The sequence below is a fragment of the Melospiza melodia genome, chromosome 1, assembly GCF_035770615.1.
Source record: "Melospiza melodia melodia isolate bMelMel2 chromosome 1, bMelMel2.pri, whole genome shotgun sequence".
Taxonomy (NCBI): domain Eukaryota; kingdom Metazoa; phylum Chordata; class Aves; order Passeriformes; family Passerellidae; genus Melospiza; species Melospiza melodia.
In genome coordinates this window covers 79,992,422-80,012,628 of record NC_086194.1, presented here as the reverse complement: position 1 = coordinate 80,012,628, position 20,207 = coordinate 79,992,422, and the positions used below count along the sequence as shown (strand labels likewise).

Genomic DNA, 20,207 nt, shown 5'->3' with positions numbered 1-20,207 from the left:
AGTTAGTATGATAAGTTAGTCAGGATTCAACAGCATTGAAAAGCTGCTTCTTTTTGGACTGCTAACAAATACAAGTGAAGGAAATGTTATACAAAAGTGCACTCGTGTTGTTTATTGGGCTAACATGCAGAGATTTTCTGTATAAATCTTAATGGGCTACTTCCATGGTGCCAGTTCTTCAGAAAGTTACCTTCATCCAGCTTGAGTCTGAGATACGCATCTTACTCTGATTCTCACTTTTATTAGCTGTGATTATTTTGTTGGACTGGGGAGGAGTGGTGCTTTTTCTTTTCTGTACAATTGATGACAAAATGTTCTTAGTTTTAACTCTACACTGGTTTATCTTCTGTGTTTCTGGGAGCACTGTAATGTTGTGTTTGACTCTGTAATAGGCACAGAGAAAGTGCGGCAAGCTCAGGACTGCAAGGATCTCCATGTTGTAAACCCTGATTGGCTGTGGAGCTGCCTGGAGCGATGGGACAAGGTTGAGGAACAGCTCTTTCCCTTAAAGGATGACTACATCAAAACACACAGGTAAGTGCTGTTCCTTCAGGGAATAGGGGCCATGAAAACAGGTTTTTCTGATTTGTTAATAAATTGGTTTCTGACAAGTTCAGATGCTTATGGATTTTATGGAACAGCTCCCTGTTTTTCTCCATTTCTCTTTTGTTTAAACTGAAGACTGAGGGATCAGGAGGCAATTCCCTAACTAGCACAGTCAGGAGAGAACTTGTGGTAACATTACTTTCTTTAGCAGTTACTGTTGTTAGCTCTTTTAATTTTGAGAAGTTGCCCTTTTCAGTTCATCCATAAGCCCATGGAGGCTTATGGAGGGAATGCCACCAAAGCACGGGATCATTTATGCTGCCAAAAAATGTACATACTTTGACGACATGAGAAACTAGTAAAGTATTTTTGGTGAAATTTTGCAGTGGTGGGAAAGAGAGAAACAGGAAAATACTATAGAAAATTCTAAGAAAAATTAGAAGGTGTGAAGACAGGAGCAAAAACCGGAAGAAAGGAACTAGTGAGAGGCAATTTTGGGATTATAAGAAAGTGCTGAAAGAGAAAAGGTAAAAAAATAATTAGTGCACTATAGGGTGACAGTAATAGAAGAGGTAGCCAAAAACATTATTAATAAAGAGGAACTTGGACAATAACAGTCCCCTGCATGAAAGTAGCATGGCTAAAGTAACTCATGACAAGGAACTGTCAAGCCAGCTTCTGCTTCTTGGTCTTGGCTTATCTGTTTGGATAGACCCACATCCTGCAAGCATATCAGAGGATCTTCCCTTCCATGTTTAGACTGGAAGGAGCACAGCATAATGGGATTTCTGTATTAAACTGATACTGATGTGATTGACTCTGCTAGGGATTTACTTTCTACTTACAAGATGCCCTGATGAGGGCAGAACATGGGTGTGTCAGGCTTTGAAGACACCCAAAGAAGAAACATGTGGAAGTTAGGGCATTTTATCAAATGCAGCATTAGGTTGAGACACAGGATCCCTATAAGTTGGGAAAAAACATTTAGCCTGCTTATGGCTTGACTAGGATACTTAGTATTTAAAAAGTACTATCTGATGGTTTTAAATCAAACTTTGGAATATTTGCACGAGATGCTTAATTTGACACTGCTAAGTTTACAGTAGAAACCTTTGCAGTAGAAACCTGGACAGTAGCTTGTGAACATTTTTTTTTTTTGATGTCTAGATGAATGTTAGTCTTCATTCCTCTGTTAAATTACTCTTCCTTTTTACTGAGACATAATTTTTCCTACTTCTGTGTTTTCAAATACAATACCTTTTAACTTCATACTTCCCCCCCATACACAAGCTTCAGTCAGTAAGATATCTATCTTAATGCAAATACCTTTACTTTAACCCAATATGTGCAACTGCTTTGGAAAAGATTGTCTCTTTAATGAAGCTGCTTGAAATAGTGATTACAGGTCCAAAGCACATACAAACTCTAGGGGAGAAGCCTGAGAAAACATTTGCATGTAAAATGAACTTAAGATAGCAAGAAAAGAATAGGTTAACTTGGAATTAGTTTACTGTGTTATTGCTACAAGACTACTTCAGAAACATCCATAAAAGCATCTGGTAAAAACTCCAGTTTTGTGTCACTTCTAGTATTTGTTACAAATTATTTGAATTTTTTTTAACATAGTGTTGCTTTCATGGAGCATAACATGCTGTTTTAGTTGATGATTTTTTAAAATTACTCAATTTGCTTGCTTTTTTTTTGGTGGTACTTCATGACAATTGGATAGTACTGTGATTCCTGCAGACTGGTCTCTGAATGTTTCTGCTGACGCTTCGGAAGTTATGTTTTTAAAATGCAGCAGGGTGATCATAGGCAGTTTAGTATTTTAAAAAGTTAGTTAGGATGGCTTGCAAGTTAATACTGCATGTTTATTTTCTCTCAGAGCAAATTTGGAGACCAAATAGAAAGATTGATACGATAGTCTTCTGTTCTCTTTGTTGCATATATGCTGATTATCATGCCTAGCTAATTGTGCTGTTGTTGCTACCTGCAAATAATTTTAGTAACTTTGTGTTTAGACAATTTCTAAGGCATACTTATTAATATTTTATTAATTTAAACATGACATTATCTTGTATTTGCAGTTTTCTGTTTTAAATTCAGTGGGACTTTATTGAGGTGGAGGAGAAGAAATGTTTCTTTAGAGATTTTTCAAACCATTTCCCTCTTCTGCTTTAGAAGAAAAGGGAATCCTTGTTTTTTATGTTCTGGTTAGATAGCTCATTTAAATTTCTAATGCAGTTTTTTTTCTGAACTCCATCTAACAGAGAAAATAGCCCTGCCACGTTTCCTGATGCACCCAGCACATTTCAGACTGCTCTGTTTCACCCAACGCCCATCCATCCAAAGTCTCAACCTGGTCCTGAAGTTCGAATTTATGATCCTAACACTGGAAAGCTGATCAGGAAAGGCACACAGACATCTGGGCAGTCAATGTACATCCAGTCTCCAGCTCCTCCCATCACTTTGCCAGTCCACGGTGAACACTCATCCTTCAGGTACCTAAAGCATAGCTAAGAGTCACATTGTCTACATTTTTAGATTCTCTAGTAAATCTTACTCTCATTACCCCTTCATTTGATTAAATTGATATTTTTGCTTTACTTTGTTTGCTTTCTAAAAAGGCAAGAAAATAAGCAAAAGGAAATAATCAGCTGAAGTGAAGTCAGAATGCTACAATTCCAGATGCTTTCTGTGCCTCACTGAAGTTGAACTGGAAACCTCAAACCAAATAAATTCAGTGTGTAGTTTGTGTAGTCTAAAGAATGTTACAGTAACTGATTGCTGAAGTGAGGCAGCTTGATGTTTCTTAAAGGGTCTTGGAATACTGGATTTTTTTTTTTAATAAAATATACCTGATAGCATTTCATTCTTGTTTATAATTTTTTTTTCACCTAATTCCTTCAAATGGATCATTAACTTTGTTTTTGAGGAGTATCAGAAGCAATGGAAGAGGTGTGTAGCTGACTGAGCATTGTGAAATAAGGCCATATGGCTGAGTGCTCGTTACTAATCCGTAGATCACTAAGTCAAGACACTAATTGTGAAGGAGGAAGAGGCAGTCTGCTTTTTGAAGTACAGAGGCTAGTATCTATCTGAATTTTGTCAAAATTTGTGTTAAGATGCAAAACCACCCCTTGTCTCTTAAGATGTGTGAAATATGTAGAATTCATCCCCAATTATCTAAATGAAAGATCTGACTTTCTAGAATTCTAACAAGCTCAGCAAGGCTTGTTCATTCCACTGGTAAAGACGTATCCAATCAAAGGCAAAGCTTTTCTTTGTTAAGTGTTATCTTTTTGTAGTATTTTTCTGTTAGCTGCTTGTAGCCTTTTTCTTAATTCAGCTTTCCTCTTGTTTTCAACACAGGTTTTTTGAGTCTCTCTTGTTTGTGAAGATGTCCTGTTTTCAGTTCCTTTTTAACTGTGTCTTTCAAAGTCTATTTTCATTTACTGTGACATGGTAAATGATCATTAGAATCTTTAAATAATTGACACAGTGTGTATCCAGAGAGGAGCTAAAAAACATTTTTGGGTTTTTGGTCAGTTATTGCTGAAAGGAATTCTTCTAGAACTAGAGCTGGGAAGGTTTTACCTGTATGTAATTGTCATACTTGTAAGGTGCTTCACTATGATGGGTTATGTTGATATTAATACATCATCGAATGCTTTCAAAAGAATGGGTTTTAATGGTTTCCCTACCTTTGTCAACAATTTTTCCATAATGCTGAGGTGCTTCTTCACTTGTGTATTATACTGAAAAGGAAGAAATATATTTTAGGTGTCTTCTTAATTGAGTTTCATACAGCTTTGGACAGGTTTTGTGGGCAGAGTGTGTCCTTTCTACTCCCATCTTCTATTTCAGTTCAGTGGGGGGTTTTTGTGACTGTCAGTGCTCAGAATTGAGATGTTTTAATCTGACTGTCAATCCAATTACTCCGTGTTGCAACTTTACCCCACAACTATGCAGCTGTAAGAAAAGAGAAGCATAAGGTCTATACTAAGAAAAATTATTTTCATTCACATTTCCTGTTGATTTTGTTCTAGTGGTGAAGTTGGTGACCTGTAAACCCTTAATCTCTTAATTGGGACACATCTCTGTTCCTCAGGGCAGTTCTGTCTTCTTCAGATCCTGAGGAGAGTTTTGGCAAAGTGTAGGAGAAAAGAAAGGGTGTGTAAATACCACAGTGCAGACAGAGCAGAAAGGCAGAGCAGAAAGGCTGTGAAGAAGTAACAAAAAGCTGAATAGAAGCTGCTCTGCTGTGTCTGACTGAGGAAGAGCCGAGGCAGTACTGTGAGCTTTATCTTAGTGCATACGTCAGTGATAGCCTTTTTTTTTTTTTTAGAAAAGCTTCACATCTGCTTTAAAATTGGGTATAATACTTGTCTTAAGAAAAAACTACACTGGTGCAGCAATTTATTGGTAGAGGACTATATTTTTTTTGTCCTGACAGACTTAATGTGCTCCCTTGTTCACATTCTACAGAAAGAGGGGAATATTTGCAACTAAGCTATTGATTTTTAAAAAGAGTTAAAGTTGTTGGCACTCCCAGCTGCTCCTGTTGTGGGTGGGTAGTTATAGCTTCCAATAATTTTCTTTGAGTTTCTCAAATCTTCATCTGATTCTGAATTTCAGATAGTGGGATACAGAATTGCACTGCTGTGAGTGCCTGGGGACGTGGTAGCTGCACATGGCAGAGAAATGGTTCTTGGTGTCTTAGACTAAGAATGGACCTCCTTGTGCTTAGGAGAGAGCCTCTTCCTTACAAGGCAGATTATTGCAAAGGGTTTCAAGTTATCTGAATACCATTTCATAAGAACAGTTTCAGTTCTTGCTGTCTTGGGTTTCAACATTTTTAGTTTCTTTCTGGGATTCAACCTGAAACATAATATAAAATTGGATACAATTAGTTGAAATTTATACATGTAATTTGCAGTAAAACTGTCACCAGTGAATTACAGATGGTTCAGTTAAGGTAGTTAACATTTCAAGTGACAGGTCTTGCCATTCTGCTCAGCTCTGAGGCTTGAGCACCTGCTTTTTTGTCATGGCTGTTGCAGCCCGTGCGGACGAGTGAAAAAAGTTCACGGTTGTAGTAGAAGGAAAGGGAATGCAATGCTGTTCAGGGGCTGCTAGTGGCCACTAGCTCTTCTTTGTCTGAGAACAGGAAGGATTCCTCTTTAAAAATAACCTATATGTCAGAACTTTGACATGCCTTATGTATCTCAATGATTTGCATTTTCATACAAAAACTGTATTCTGCAAACACTGCAGTAAACACTAAAGTTGTAATGGATCATGAGACATGTAATGTAGTTGCTCAAAGTAATGTAAAAGCTAATGGCAGCTTGGACTAGAATAAAGAAAAAGTTATACTGCAAGTTACATTTTAGTGAACACTAGTAATATGCTAACAGATGAGGCAAGGCTTAAAATATGGGTGTCATTTGCATGTGAGAAGTTAAAAGTGGCACCCTGGTTTAAAATAATGCTAATATGCACTGAATGCTTGGTTTGAAAAGGTGTGTCAAGCAGATGTTGGTGGCTTAAGCCATAGTTGAAGATTTTTATAAATTACTTTCACTTACAACATTTTTGTCTGAATTTATATGTTCATAATTACTATTTTTCCTACTTAATTTTATCAATGTTATTATGACAGCAAAAATATGAAGTGCCAAATTGAACATGTGACTGGAATTTAAATATTTTTAACACTTCTGTGATGATAATGTTATTTTAGCTTTTACCCTGATGTGTCACAGAAGGTGCTTGTTGCTTCCACAGATGTTGGCCCCACCCTGCATATATGTCCTTGTGCATGTAAGACTATCAACTAATGAACCTCTGTGGAGTTTAAGATGGTGTTATTTTTAAAAAGGATTTGTGAGTTACATTTAATTAGAAATAAATGTAAATTCCTGCATTTTCATGTCATTAGTTCTTATTCAACTTAAAGGCAGCTGAAAATGTAAAAGCCTAAAAAATGTTTTTGACAAAATAAAAATGTCTTAAAAACCTTTAAAAAGACTTTATTTCACATTGCTTTTGGAATGCTTTCATGAGAGGGCCCGGTGTTTCTTGTCTAGTAGCAGTGGGAAAATACTGGAAAAGACATATGACAGAAGCCTTTAGAAGCTATTAATACAATTATTTTACAGCTAATATTTGTGTGTAATGTAAAAGGAGGAGTTCTCATCAACCATATGACAATGTGCTCTTAAAAATATGCCAGATTTATTTTGATTTATTCCTAGTCTAAGAGAATCTGCTTGGCTGTCATGCTGCATATAACTTCTCTGCAATTCTTGGAATGGTCAAGCTTGTCATATTTTTATTAGAGTTGTGTAAGATGCCTGTAGCTTTTGTTTTCCCATTCTCTGATTTTCTAATAATGTGAATGGCATCACCACCTTTTCTGCCTAGGTTATATAATAAAAAGGTAAGGAGAAATCATACTTTAAAAGAACCATTTGGAAAATATAGTAGAAGGACATATTATCTTTGTCATCTACCTATGAAGATTACCATCTAAAAGCAATTTAATAGCAAAAGAAAACAGTGATCTTTAAAATAGAAAGCATAGTGGAGGGGAGAGAAAAATACACAACCCAAAAACTGGCAGCAGTAGTGAGAAACTCTAGCAAAAAACCAGTTTGAATAGTTCGTTTTTGCAGGATCCAAATTGTATAAGCTTCACAGGAGATTCCACTGTACAGGAATAGGAGACTACAAAGGGGCACATGTCTACTGTGCTGATGAGTTGTGTGTGCTGCTGGGGGTCTTCTGCAGCAGGTAGTGCAGGTCTGGGTAGCATGGCAGTGGCTCACCTCTTTTTCCCTCACAACCTCCCATTCAAAACAAGATTTCAAAATTTCCTGCACCTGTCCATGGGATCTGAGAAGAGAGATGTGTGTTTCCTGAATACGAGCTGTCAAAATGAGCAAAATTGACAGCTTTGTATGACTTTCAGATTTCATACATTCTGGAATTTAAGTACTGAGGGAAAAAAACCCGTGACATTTAGATAACCTTCTTAAGTTGTCAAGTTCACCAAAGGAGAAATAATTTTGTAGGCTTTTTCTATGGGGGGCTGTTGATCTTAAGCTGATTCTTGTAAATCCTGGCTTGATGAGAATTAGCCATTCTGCTAAAAACTCTTGTCTGCAGGCAGAGACTACACTGGCCCTTTTTTCAGTCACAGTCATTCTCAAAACCAGATTGATGGTCTCTCACCTGTTTCAAGTTGCATCTTGAAACTGTGATTTCAAATACAGTTGCTTTTTTACCTGCTTTTGGTAGTCATTCTCCAAATACACAGTCTTATGGCTGACATAAATATTTTGTGACCCATGAGCTATATGACCTTTGAATTGGATTCTGGGTGGTGCTGAGCTGCTGTAATTTGTTCCAGGAGGCTAATATGTCAGACCAGTACTGGAAGTTAATCTGTATTGTATAATAATTTTAGCTTCCAGAAGTCTTTAGTATTTAAAGTAATAGTCACAGAAAAATTTACCCAAGGAAGGTAGAAGTCTCCTGCTGTTGTTTTACATGTAGTCTATCTTGTTATTACTATCATAAAGCAATTCTCATGAAGTTATGGTTATTTTATTCATTTTAATGAAGATTTTGATATTCCTTTTTGTTTGAATTAAGTATAGTAATTAACAATGTAATAAAATACAGACTAAAAGAAAAAGCTACTATATTTCAATACGTTAACCAAAAAGAAATATTAGCTGTTTTGCAGCTTATCCAGGCTTGGCATGTGGGAAATATCTGAAGACTGACACTGCAGAAGTGCTTTCTACATGCAGAACTCTTGTCTGTAAGGTTGAGAAATAGAAGGGTATACTTAGAGACTCAAAATTAAAAGCCTAGCATAGATCAGGGAAAATGCATTAGAATGTCAGCATTGCTTTTGTAATAATAAATTTGTCAAGTGGTGGAGAAACTCCACTTGTGCAGAAATATTCATGTATTTTAAGGGCTACGCATCTGCAACTACTGCAACCCTTGGCAACAAGGAAGATTTGGTGGTTATGTAAAGGGACAATGCAAAGGCAAGAGTGTGAATGCCTTGTCAAAGGTAAAATAAAAGCTTTAGCTGTCAGACTGAAATTAATCAGGAGACTTGACTGACCTGTTGATGAATGCAGAGCTTTATTAAGTGAAAGTGTAAATACATGGCAGTCATAAATTGTTTATAGGATTTTATTTGTAGCTGTGACCCAAGTAAATCTATCTTACATGATACTCCTCAATTTTTTCAGAGTCGTTCAGCCACATCAACAGCAGATGTTTGAAGAAGACGACCTTCCAGCAAGTGAAAATGAAGAGCAGCCTGGTCCATCTAAGAGGAAACGCCAGCCAAGTATGTCTGAAACAATGCCCCTGTACACGCTGTGTAAAGAGGATTTAGAGAGTATGGATAAAGAGGTGAGCTTAACTAATTCTGACAAATTTTTAACATGACATAAGTTCTAACTTTCATTAAATAATGCATGTATGTGAACTGACCTTGTATGCCGCTACAGTAACTTCAAGTAAAAGCCACAGCAGATAAAAGTACGGCTCAGGCTAAAAAGTAGTTAGGTTCTGCAAAGCAGTACATAGTTCTACTTTAAAGGTTACTAACACACCGCAGTACTGTGGTGTGTTAGTAGACCTTTAAAGTAGAATTTCATTTAAGAATAGCTTCTTCACATTAAACATGTTATTGAATTTGCTCTGGATAGCTTTGCCATGTGTCACTTTGGAGTTGTTTTGCTTTACTTTTTTTTATGGTAAATCTCAAATTAATGTGGACAAAAATCAGTGGTGCGATGGGAGAAGAGGGGTCTGCAGATGTAAAATGCACTGACTATATGGAAGATTGGGGAGACAAATGAGAGCATGGGGCCTCGTTATCTACAGACATGCAATTGCAGTGTTATTAAGTCATAACTGTAATTGTTTTGCAGATGAAGGGAGCTTTCTCTTGCAGAGTGAGCTGCATGTCTTTCATACTAAAGAACATTACTTGAAATTCATTGTGAACCTCTAGCTGTTCACTTAACATTCTATGCACTTTTTTCAAATGAGCCACCATGTTACATAAGATGAATCTATGTATCTGTTGATATGTAGAAGAAAAATTACAGATCACTGTGCACCATGTTTTCATGAATTTATCCTCTGTGTGACTTTAGTATAAAATCTAGTGACCCTGGAGCTTGAATTCATCTTCAGGCTTGGATAGTTCATTGGGGTGGGGACGGGAGCATATAACTTGCCATGTTCTTGGCAGTAAATTCATTCCAAGGTTCTAGCTATAGAAGGCTTTGAGCTATCTTTTGAGCTAAAATTTAATAAAAGTTTGAGAAGGGAACTGCATATTTCACCAATAAAAGAGACTTTATGTATACAGTACAGGGTAAATTCGAGATGCGCTTTCAGAAGAATTTAAAGCTGGTATTCTGGGAAAATGTCCCATAACTTTCAACTGCTGTGATGATCTCCTTTGAATTTCTGGTAACTTCAGGCTTCTAACTTTACCTGGTAAACTTTACTTTGGAATTGACAAGTTTTGATTTCTGTTGCTTTTTGTTCTGAAGTATTTTGCCCATTTTATCTCAGACTTTCCCAGAAACAGTATTTCTCCTTGTCATGATACCAGTCCCTGAATCCATCTGTGCCTTCCATCTGTATTGTCAGTAATACTTAAGGGTCACCTTTATGATTTTATGTACTAACATTTTTTTCTAATTATGTGGCTTTTGAAAAATATTAATGAATTACTGAGGCAGTGTGTGCACTGAGTCAAAGGGAAGTGTGCATGTTTTTCAGACTCACTGCATAAAGTATTTATTGTTCTGTTTTTAAAGATACTATTTAGGAACCCTGTAAAAAGTCTGAATCTTTTGGCACCGTTGGTTTTGTGATTGATTGCTCTCTGCTGTTACATTTATGACTAAAGAAATTAAAGTTTTTCTACTTCTCCTGCAACTATAAACATCTTAAATTACAATGATTTGTTCTTAAATTATGCTTTTGCTTAAGCAGCATATTGTGCTTGGAAACTAGACCACATGAACTTCAAAAAAAAAGAAGCCCAAATTCCAGTGACTCTTTTTTTTTTCATAGTTGGATTAGCTTTGGTTCCAGGAGTATGATTTGAGGTAAAAGTTGCTGCCAAAAGTTTTCCCTTGCGCCAAGTCTCTGTTCCTTGGGCAGCTGAACCAGTGTGGGGGGGTATGTTTGGGGTTTGTTTGGTGCAGAAGCACGGTGGGATTTTTCTGGTATTTTAGCTTCCCAGTATGATTTTGTCAAGGATCAAATATTAGCACTGAGACATGGAGGAAGGGCGCGTGCAGAACATGTATCAGGGAGGTTTAACTGTACATGGTAGTGCCAGCAGATCATTGTCTCCTGGAAGCTGGCTATAAAAGGCAAGGAAAACTTGGGACTCCTAGCATCACCTTCGTAAAGGTGTTGTGTTCACATAGAAGAAATGTAACACAAGTAATTAAGCAGGATTTTCTGGCATTGTGTAGGAGTACACTTAGGAAACAGGTGATGTGTGGTAACAAAGTCTATAAAATACAAACGTTCAGTGGAGCGTACACAGTGGAGTCTGCTGTCAGGACCATTATCAAATAAAGTGAAAATAATCTCAATAAGCCTTGCTAGTGAGGACCTAGTTCACTTTGGTCACACTGTGACTTCTTTAACTTCCAGAGAAAGGTGTTAGCCCTCACCTCATTCTTTATCAAAACGTTAAAAGGTAAGAACCTTTCTGGAATCAGATTGTCACTAAGAGATGTGAAATTTCTGCTTTTGCCACAGAAATGCTTTTGCTTCATTTGTATGCATTCAAGTGGCTATGGCAGCCACAAGAACTGCAACTGACTGCAGACTACCTGGGCAGAGTGAGGGAGTCTGTTCCAGTCACAGCAGTGATTTCTTGCTCCACTTCTGGGGTGCTCATGCTGAGGCTGTTTGGGTTAGGAGTATGTGGTCCAAGGAGAGGGAAAGCAAGTTCCAGTGGGATTTTGCTGCAGTGGAAGCCACTCTAGGCTCAACTGCTGTGTCTCTGCCCTTAGCCACTGTTGGTAATCATGGCACCCTATGGCAAGCCAGCTCAGGGAGCTGGTTGGGACAAAAAAGACCATTTCCAGATTAATCTTCATCATTTCCAGCTTCCAGAAATAACCTGCTGTTGCTGCTGCATGAGTGCTAGTGCCAGGAGCAGGCAGAGGATGGGAAGAGCTGGGAATAAGAGTGAAGGCAGAGCTGCATTTAAAGCTTTAAAACTGCATCCTCAGTATTTTTACTGAATTCCCTCATAAATTCAGATAAGATCAAAAGGAGTCTTTTAGCTTTAGGGACTGGGATTTTTTAAAATTAAATCGGAAATGCAAGCATTCATATATACTGTTTCTATGGGTATAACTAGCAATAAATAATTCCTTTGCAGTTAACATGTAAAGAAAATCTTGCTTTTTCTTTGCAAAAATCTGTGAAAGACCACACAGCCCCAGGTAGTTTATATGTGGGAGAGTTGTGTTGGAAATATCAAAATGGAAGCTGATAAAGAGAACTAAATTATTATATTCCCAAATTAAATCCCTTTCCTTCCTTAACCTATTTGAAGGTCACTTTTCCTAGTACAAAGCTTTTCCTAGTAAAAAAGCTTCTGCTGTTCAGTTGGGAAGAACTACTGTGCATAAGCATCTCTTAATATTTGATCTTATGTGGATATTTTTATCCTCTCTTATTTTTTCAGTTGTAATTATGCTATGCATACCAAGTAAATCAAAGGAGATGAATAGCATTTCAGCTATTGGGTTGCAGTTTAAGGTCACTTAGCCTTTTGTATCTTTTTCGGTGCCAGAGATCTGGGAGATTGGCTCCAATGGTAGCTTCCTTTCCTCTGACATGAAGGACTGTTAGAATTTTAGAAAAATGGAAGTACGTGAGTGTTCAGTGTAATAGAATTGCCATTGAAAGGGCAATTGCCAAATCAGAGTAAGTGCATAAGGAATGTATCCCTACTTGGGAAATGTGCAGTATCCTGGTGCTGCTGCCTGACAGTCGAGAGAATGTTTTCCCTTTTTTCCTGTACTAGCCTGACAGAGGTGCTTTCCAACGGATTGCTGCTGTTTGTCTCCGTTATGGGATGGTAAAGGCAGCAGAATTAAATGCTGCCAGTCAAATTAGCTTGTTTATAGTCACTTTTACAAGACTGGATAATTTTTTACTTTTAAATAACTGGCTACCTCCTACATAACCTGCAAAAGGTCATTCCATAAAAATGCTATTTATATAGAATTGTATCTAGTATGCTGTAATCTTCACCAAAGAAAAATCTTTAAAGAAATGGTTTCCTGTTGGGAAGGGTGCAATGTTTGACAAGAAAGTCTCACAGATATATATGCTTGGCAGAAAGATTTTTGAATGTAGAGTCTGATGAAGGAATAGAGATGGAAGCAAGTTTTGATATAGAAGGTTGCTGAGCCAGTTCTACTGGATAACCAAGGAAGCAAAGGGTGTGTTAGTTAGAAGGGGTTTTTATGACTTAGAGCAAAGGATAAACCCACCTCAAACAAGATGTTTTTACCAAGCAGAAAGATAGTACAGGCAAACAAGTCAGCAAATGTTACAAGTAGAAAAAAGATCTCAGAATTTTCCACTGCAAGAAAACTGCATAACAACTTTTAGCTTAAACTGTAATGTACTGACTTTTAGTAATTGGAGAATAGTAACATGAATATGGTAATTATAGTAGTTATGATAGGCTATAGATAAAAGTTAAGGTATAGGTTGGTTCTACTCTGGTATTAAGGTGCTCAGCAAAGAAAAGTATATAATGCATTGTAAGCAAAAGGTTACAAAACCAAAGGGTCTCCAGGCCTGCCTGCAGCTGGAGCTGACAGCTGTAGGTAGGCACAGGCTCTGTCACCCATGACCCTGGACTGCTGTAACATCTTGGATGGAATAAACTGCATTTTGAAGAGCACCTGGAGTCCCACATCTCTCCTTTAGGCTCTTACAATTTCCAATCAATTAAATGCAGTCAATAATTAACTAGAAGCCTCTTGTTCCTAATAGCTGTTCCAGGATGACTTTTGTTTTGTCAGGATCAATTCTGTCACTTGACAGGGAAGTTATCTACCTTTGCTTTCAGTGTTCTGTAGCAGAAGCCTGTTCTGCAGGGAGAAGAAATTAGGCTGTCTTCAGCTCTTCTTTTTCCCCATTTCAGCAGGAATGGACTCGCTCACCTGCAGGAGCCTTTGTTACTTGCTTGGGGTAGGATTGTGTAGCATTATCATCTTTTGCCAGGGATAGGTGGAAGCTCCTGACCTCCCAGTCACTACAACATTGTGTGAATCTGCTGTAGTTTACTGAGAAAAAAATTGAAAGTGGAATCCAGGCTTCAAGTGACTCTTTATTTGTTTCCAGAGATAAGATCTATTAGCTAAAGCAAGAAAGGAATGGCATACAAACCACATGAAGACGTACACGTCTTTCCTTTCATAACTGATTGTCTCTGTACAGGATGCCATGTAGCCCTCCTTCCCAGAGATTACTCATGGATCACCTTGTGAGCCTATTTCTTCTGAACTGATTGCTAGTTCCTTTTTATTAGGGATCATTTTCTTCTAAATTTGTATTCCTGAATTATGTTTGGAGAGAACCTTAATGACTGGGATGGCATCATGCAGTTACTTTGTGAAGTTGATCTAATCCTAACAGTGTTGTGTCCGATGTGTTATACATAAGCTGTTTGTTTTTACATACTGTTGCTTCCTGATGGGCGTTAACTCTGCTTTTCTGTAAATGCCTTCTTTCTTCATGAGTATTTGTTGCAGACACAAAAGGTGATTTTTAGCCTCGTGCATCATGCTAGCTTCTTTTAAAAATTGAGTCAGCTTTATATAGTCTTAAAGATTTTCCCTTTTTTAATAAATGTCCCTTTCATAATTATGTTGACTTTCTTGTCTGTGATAAATGACTTGACCATGAAATAAGTAAACAAGGTCAAGAGTTTTCATTCCTCTCTTCCTTTTGGCTACAAATTATTCTCATCTGTTCCTTCTAGAAGGCTGTCAGTTCCCTTATGTTATTTTTCAGGTTCTTTCTAATTCACTAGTCCATGTAAATAGTAGAAATGCATAGCAAGAATCTTAAGATGCTTCATTTGTAAAATGTCAGTGATAACGAAAAAAGAAATTACCCTGAGCTGAGCTGAAGATCCTGCTCTCAGTTGCTCATATCTCAGCTGCTGCTACAACCATGGTAAGAGTAGAAGGCAGACAGCCATAGGTCTTCATATGTGTCAGTACTTCCAGGACCAGTCCTCGACAGATGCCAGTAGGGGTTTCACCAGTGGGAAGGAAGTTGAAAAGGGATTTCCAGTAAGGCAGTAAGACTGAACAAGTTCAGTAAGGCAGAAAGATTTCTGTTTATTTTGCAGTACCTTCCCATCCAGGATGGCCCAGGATTACTAAGGTCCTGGAACAGCTGTGCACACATTGTTTATTAGCTGTTCAGTACTTCGGCTTTTGTGTTTGTTGGTGTGGTTGGGTCATGGTGTTTGAGAGTAGCATCTGTGTCTTGTCAAGTGTCATCATCTCTGCCATCTAAGGTTAAATATTTTCCTGGTTTAAATTCCTCTCAGTTTGGGACTTGGGACAGGGGAAGAGAGGGAGCGAATCTGATACCAGTCCGACCTTTAGCTTTCCCATCTCTCACTTCAGTTAGTGAAGCTGCAGAGATTCCTCCCATCTGGTTGGGACATGTGGTCAGCAAAAATTCTATGCACGAGTGCATTTAAGTGTAAAGATTTTTCTTGAGTGGGAATTGCCTAATGAACTACTTTTGCATTAACATGGTTCTGTTGATTTGGGATGTATTCTGTGCATTCTTTTCCTTTAACTGAGCTGTAATTTATAGGTCGTATACAAAGACTGAAATTGCACCATTCTGCTCTTACATAAGGCCACTTATGCTCTTATATTTTGTCACTCTGCATTCTGCTTTTATCTAAGCAAGCTTTATCCCTTAATTTCTGTTTTTTATTTCACATTAGTGACTGTACCATGCAGTGAATTAGGAGGGAGTGTTTTTCTCCTTTAAAGTGTTGAAAACTGTTATCTCAGTAAGTGGTTAGCCTCTTGGTTAGTTAAAAAGTACTAATTTGATGTGGAGGATGTGGTCTCTAGAGCAAATAATAGCTGCCTAGGCTCCCTTGGGCAATTACCTTCCACATTAATGGTTCTTTGAATTTCCACAACTACGTTTGTCATACAGATTTTCTTTTTTGACACCTTAGCATATACTATGTCATAAATTGTACAGATGCTAAATTTGGTTAGCTTCTTGTAAATTGTACCTTTTTTTGAAGGAAAAAGAATAAGACTGTGTGTACTCTTGATGTTGTTAGTGATTGTCATCCAAGTCCCTTGGCCCTTGGAAGTGATGAGGTCTTGCTTTGCAGTTGTCAGACAGCTTTCACTCTAACTGGACTTGTAAAAACAATTAAAAACTATTAGTGAAAGTAAATGTGCTGCTCTTCATCAAGACGGTAAGACTGTTGTGAAAAGGATTTGCTAACTTCTGATATAAGCAGACCTGAGGAGACTCAGATTGGCTGGCCTCAGTCCATCGGTGCGTCCTTGTGTCGTTTCCTATTGTCACCTTCCTTCACATGCTGACTCTCATGTCCCCACTGGCTGCTATGCTCTCAACAGAGTTTTGTTTTCTGTGTGGAGTGCTTATTACCGAATGGCTTAGCCCAGCAAGATTGCATGTGCTGCTTGCTTTCTTTTACTGGGAGATGAATTTTCTGGAGGGAAATGGTGAGGATGCAATGCTAGGAATCAGGTTGCTGATTTGTCTTCATGAACAAGTGATGGCTGGCTGATGCACCAAGAAATATGATGTGTTTTTTAAAGAACATAGCTTAAAGCAGGTGTATAAGAAGGAAAGTATATTTACTGCTACTCCCCCGTTTTACAATTTTGACATTCACCGTTTTCTAATATAGTTAAATAATACAGAAGTAATTGAGCATTAATGTTAAAGCAATTATTTCACCCATATCTCATCTGATTAGTAGAGAAAACTGAGTAAAGTTTTCCAATACTATTTTTAATAGTTTGACAGTGAGAATCGGCAGGACAGAACTAAGATACCGGTACAGCGCATTGGAGAGAAAGATGATGAGCACTTAAAAGAAGTTGGCCATCAGTAGTTTGTTTCTGCCTTTTTTTTTTTACTTTGGAGAATTAATTTTCTACCAGAAAATGGAAACCGCTCTGAAAAGCAGCTATGCTTTCTTCTTTTGTTTTCAGAAGATTAGTTTCAGAAGATAGAAATTTGTTTTTAGAAAATTGGTATTGGTCATGCTTAAATTGTAAATCATCCTGACCAGAAACATTGACATGCTAATTGTTATTCACCTAACAGAAAGAGTACTAAAATATATGTAGTGTAGATAAAGCTAGTGAGATTCAAATGGATTATCAAAATGTGAAACGTATGTTTGGCTATTTTTTCGGTCTGATATTTCTCTACAGACCATTAGTTTATGCATTAATTGCATAGAGCTGATTGGCTGCTAGTTTTAAGAGGGCATCATGGTTCAAGCTTGCTTAGCACTTTTTAGAAGTGTTTGGAAAGAGGCTTTTTTATTTAATACCATGTTTTACAAGGAGACAACTCATTACCAAAATAGGAAAAGGATTTTTATCAAAGTTGATATTATCTCAAGTAGGCAATCAGTTGTGGATCACATCTGTTTTTCTGCACAGGTTGCTTAGAAAATGCTATTTAAACACTGTTTTTTTAATGTACTTGGACGTCTTATTTTCATTTCAGAGATTTTTTTTTTTATTTTGTGTGTCATGACACACAAAATGTAATCTTTTGGCATTCAGATGACACACGGTATAAATATCTGCATTTTGTAGATAAAAATGGAGACTACATATATATGTATGAATTAGTTTAATGGCAGTCATGACAAGTTGTTAATTAAAATATGATGTAAGACTTTTGAGCAAAGTGAACGTGATCAATCAAGTTCTTGGCTGGTCAGGCTGTTATGGGGAAAATAAAAGAAAACGTATCACAGAATAAGCAGAGTAGGAAAGGACCCACAAGGATCACAAAGTCCAGCTCCTGGCCCTGCACAACACCATCCCCAAGTGTCACACCATGTACTCAAGAGTGTTTTCCAGACACTCCTTGAACTCTGTCAAGCTTGGTGCTGTGACCACTTCCCTGGAGAGACTGTTCCAGTGCCCAACCTCCCTTTGGGGTGAAGAACCCTTTTCTGATATCCAACACAAACATCCCCTGACATGACTTCAGGCCATTCCCTCTTTTTTATTGAGAATTCACTTTTATTATGCCTACTTTATTCATAAGCTAAGTACAAATATTTGTGCTATAATAGATATTAGTAATGGGCTGCACCAAGTGGACCTCAACTAAAGAAAGAGCCATGCTTGCTTCAGCACTAGCTTCTTCTTGAGGAATCTGATAAAACTCAAAGTAATCAGATTGATGGATTGTCAATAGAAAAACAGGGAAATCCAGGCAAAACTTAGTTAGCCCAAGACTGGTCTGATTTACTTGCCAGCAAAGGTGCTTCTGCCACCTTACATAGTCTTCATACTTTCCTGATTCAATCAACAGTTGATTCAGATCCTCTGCCATTCTCCCAAAGGTGTTCACAACATTGTTTCATTGTAAGCTTGGGTTTTTAGGAGAGATTCTTCTTTTTCCATGTTGCTATCATTCTGTTAAGCATAAAGTAAAATTTATTAGGCAAATAAGGATAAATCCTGAGCTCTGTGATACTGCAGATATTAATGACTTCTGGCTTTTAAACTATGCCTGATTTTATAGCAGATGTGTTATTCTAATGTTACTCCATATGAAATGGAAAGTAGTTCTATAAAGCTTCCACCTCTAGAGTGTTGCTTTATTCTATGGGGAAGAAGGCTTTTCCATACATTCTGTGAAGGTTTTTCAGCCGACTCTGGTAGTGCTACCTGTAGCCTGGCCTTAGTAAGGAGAAGCTGAAAGCCTTTTTCAGCTGTTTACGCAACAAAATGGGGAAAAACCTCTTTAAATAGAGTTCAATAACCTTATTTTAGCATCTACATCTACCTCCGTATGCTAAATGAAATGCAGCTAGGCTGTCAGCGCTAATTGGCCACAGTTAAAAATGAGATGTGTGAGCCATGTTAAACAATTTGCAAGCTGATCCCTCACATAATTCTGAGCAGCTGCATAGAGGGCCTGATTGAGCCTCATCAGGAGTCTAACATGTTTTTACATTTAAATTTGAGCTGTTACTCTCCATGAGAGATATTTAAAGGTGTCTGCTCAAGTCCCAGTCTAAGTCTGAACTGTTTTTTTCGTAGCTTTTTTTTTTTGGTTCATCAAGACCTTCTGATACTTGTATTTCAACATAGAAAGAAATATAGATATGCAGTATGGCATAATGTATGTTAAGTGCTGTGAAGAATCTTTGCAAACATTTGCATAATGCTAGTCTGCTAGCAAACTTAATTTGTGGTTGAAATTCTGGGGTGATAGAAATGCAAGTCCATTTTGGTAGCACAAAGGCAGGGTTATTTCTGCCTACAGAATTGAAGGACAGTTCAGTTTGTACCATTACTTTATGATCAGCTGATCTTGATCAGTTATCATAAGGTGACTTACTGTTAAATTTAATTTATGCATAATTGCATTTGCTTCTTCAGAGACATTTTCAAGGGAAAACATCTCTGCTTTGGTAGTTGTTTTTTTTTTCTTTTAGGTGCCAGCTTCAGGCATGATGAATACAGCTACTCTGCATGATAGTCTCTTCAGTTGCTGGCCTTATCTTTCACTGTATTATGGATTGCTTCTTTACTTTTTCCTTAATTTACTCCATGCCTTATTCTTGCTATTGAGTAGGTTTGTTATGCAGGATGCTTCCACATATACAATGCTCATATTTCAGCACTACTTCACTTAAAAGCTACATGCTTGTCTGTACAGAGTCAAGCAGTCTAATTGCCCAGTTCAGTAGAAACTGGTTCAAAACTGCTGTCTTCACTATCAGCCTTAAATTTCTCATAAAACCATGGTTTTCCCCAATGCTTATTATTTGAGGTCGTTTTGTGAGCTTGAGCACCTTGATAACGATCTCTTGGTTCTTGTAATAATAAAAGCAAGCTAATCAGGCTTATTGAAGAGGGAAGTTCACTGACAAATAATGCTTCATGAAGCCAACTGCCAATGCTAAGTTAAAATTAGCAAGTCAGGGCAGATCCAAGCTGGCTTACCCATCTTAGAGGTGGGTTTGTTCATAGTATGTGTGAATAAATCTATACTGAATACAGCATATCAATGGTTTTATAGCAGTGATTTTGAACTAGTAAGCCCTACTGTATCCCAATTGCTCTACAAATCAATAGTTTCAGTTCCTTTGTAGCTGTGATAACTGCAGAAAGCTTCTGCATGCAGGTAAATGAAAGCAGCTTTTTTCTGTCTTTTGTTCTCACCATAATGTTTTCAGTTTCACTTAGACTGTGACTTCTGAACAGCTTTATATCCTGCTGAAAAAGAAGTAAAGGAGTTCAACCTCTGAAAACAAAAAAACCTTATTTTTC

At 37.5% G+C, this 20,207-nt stretch overlaps 1 protein-coding gene across 2 annotated transcripts in view; it reads left to right on the top strand.

Annotated features, from left to right (window-relative positions):
• Window positions 1-20,207, top strand: part of CTDP1 (CTD phosphatase subunit 1) — a 96,350-nt gene that overhangs the window by 34,827 nt on the left and 41,316 nt on the right. For both annotated transcript variants that reach the window (XM_063159495.1, XM_063159502.1), the window contains exons 9-11: window positions 393-534; window positions 2,817-3,047; window positions 8,826-8,991. In XM_063159495.1, coding sequence (XP_063015565.1) covers window positions 393-534; window positions 2,817-3,047; window positions 8,826-8,991 — 539 coding nt within the window. The remainder of the gene's footprint in view (window positions 1-392; window positions 535-2,816; window positions 3,048-8,825; window positions 8,992-20,207) is intronic.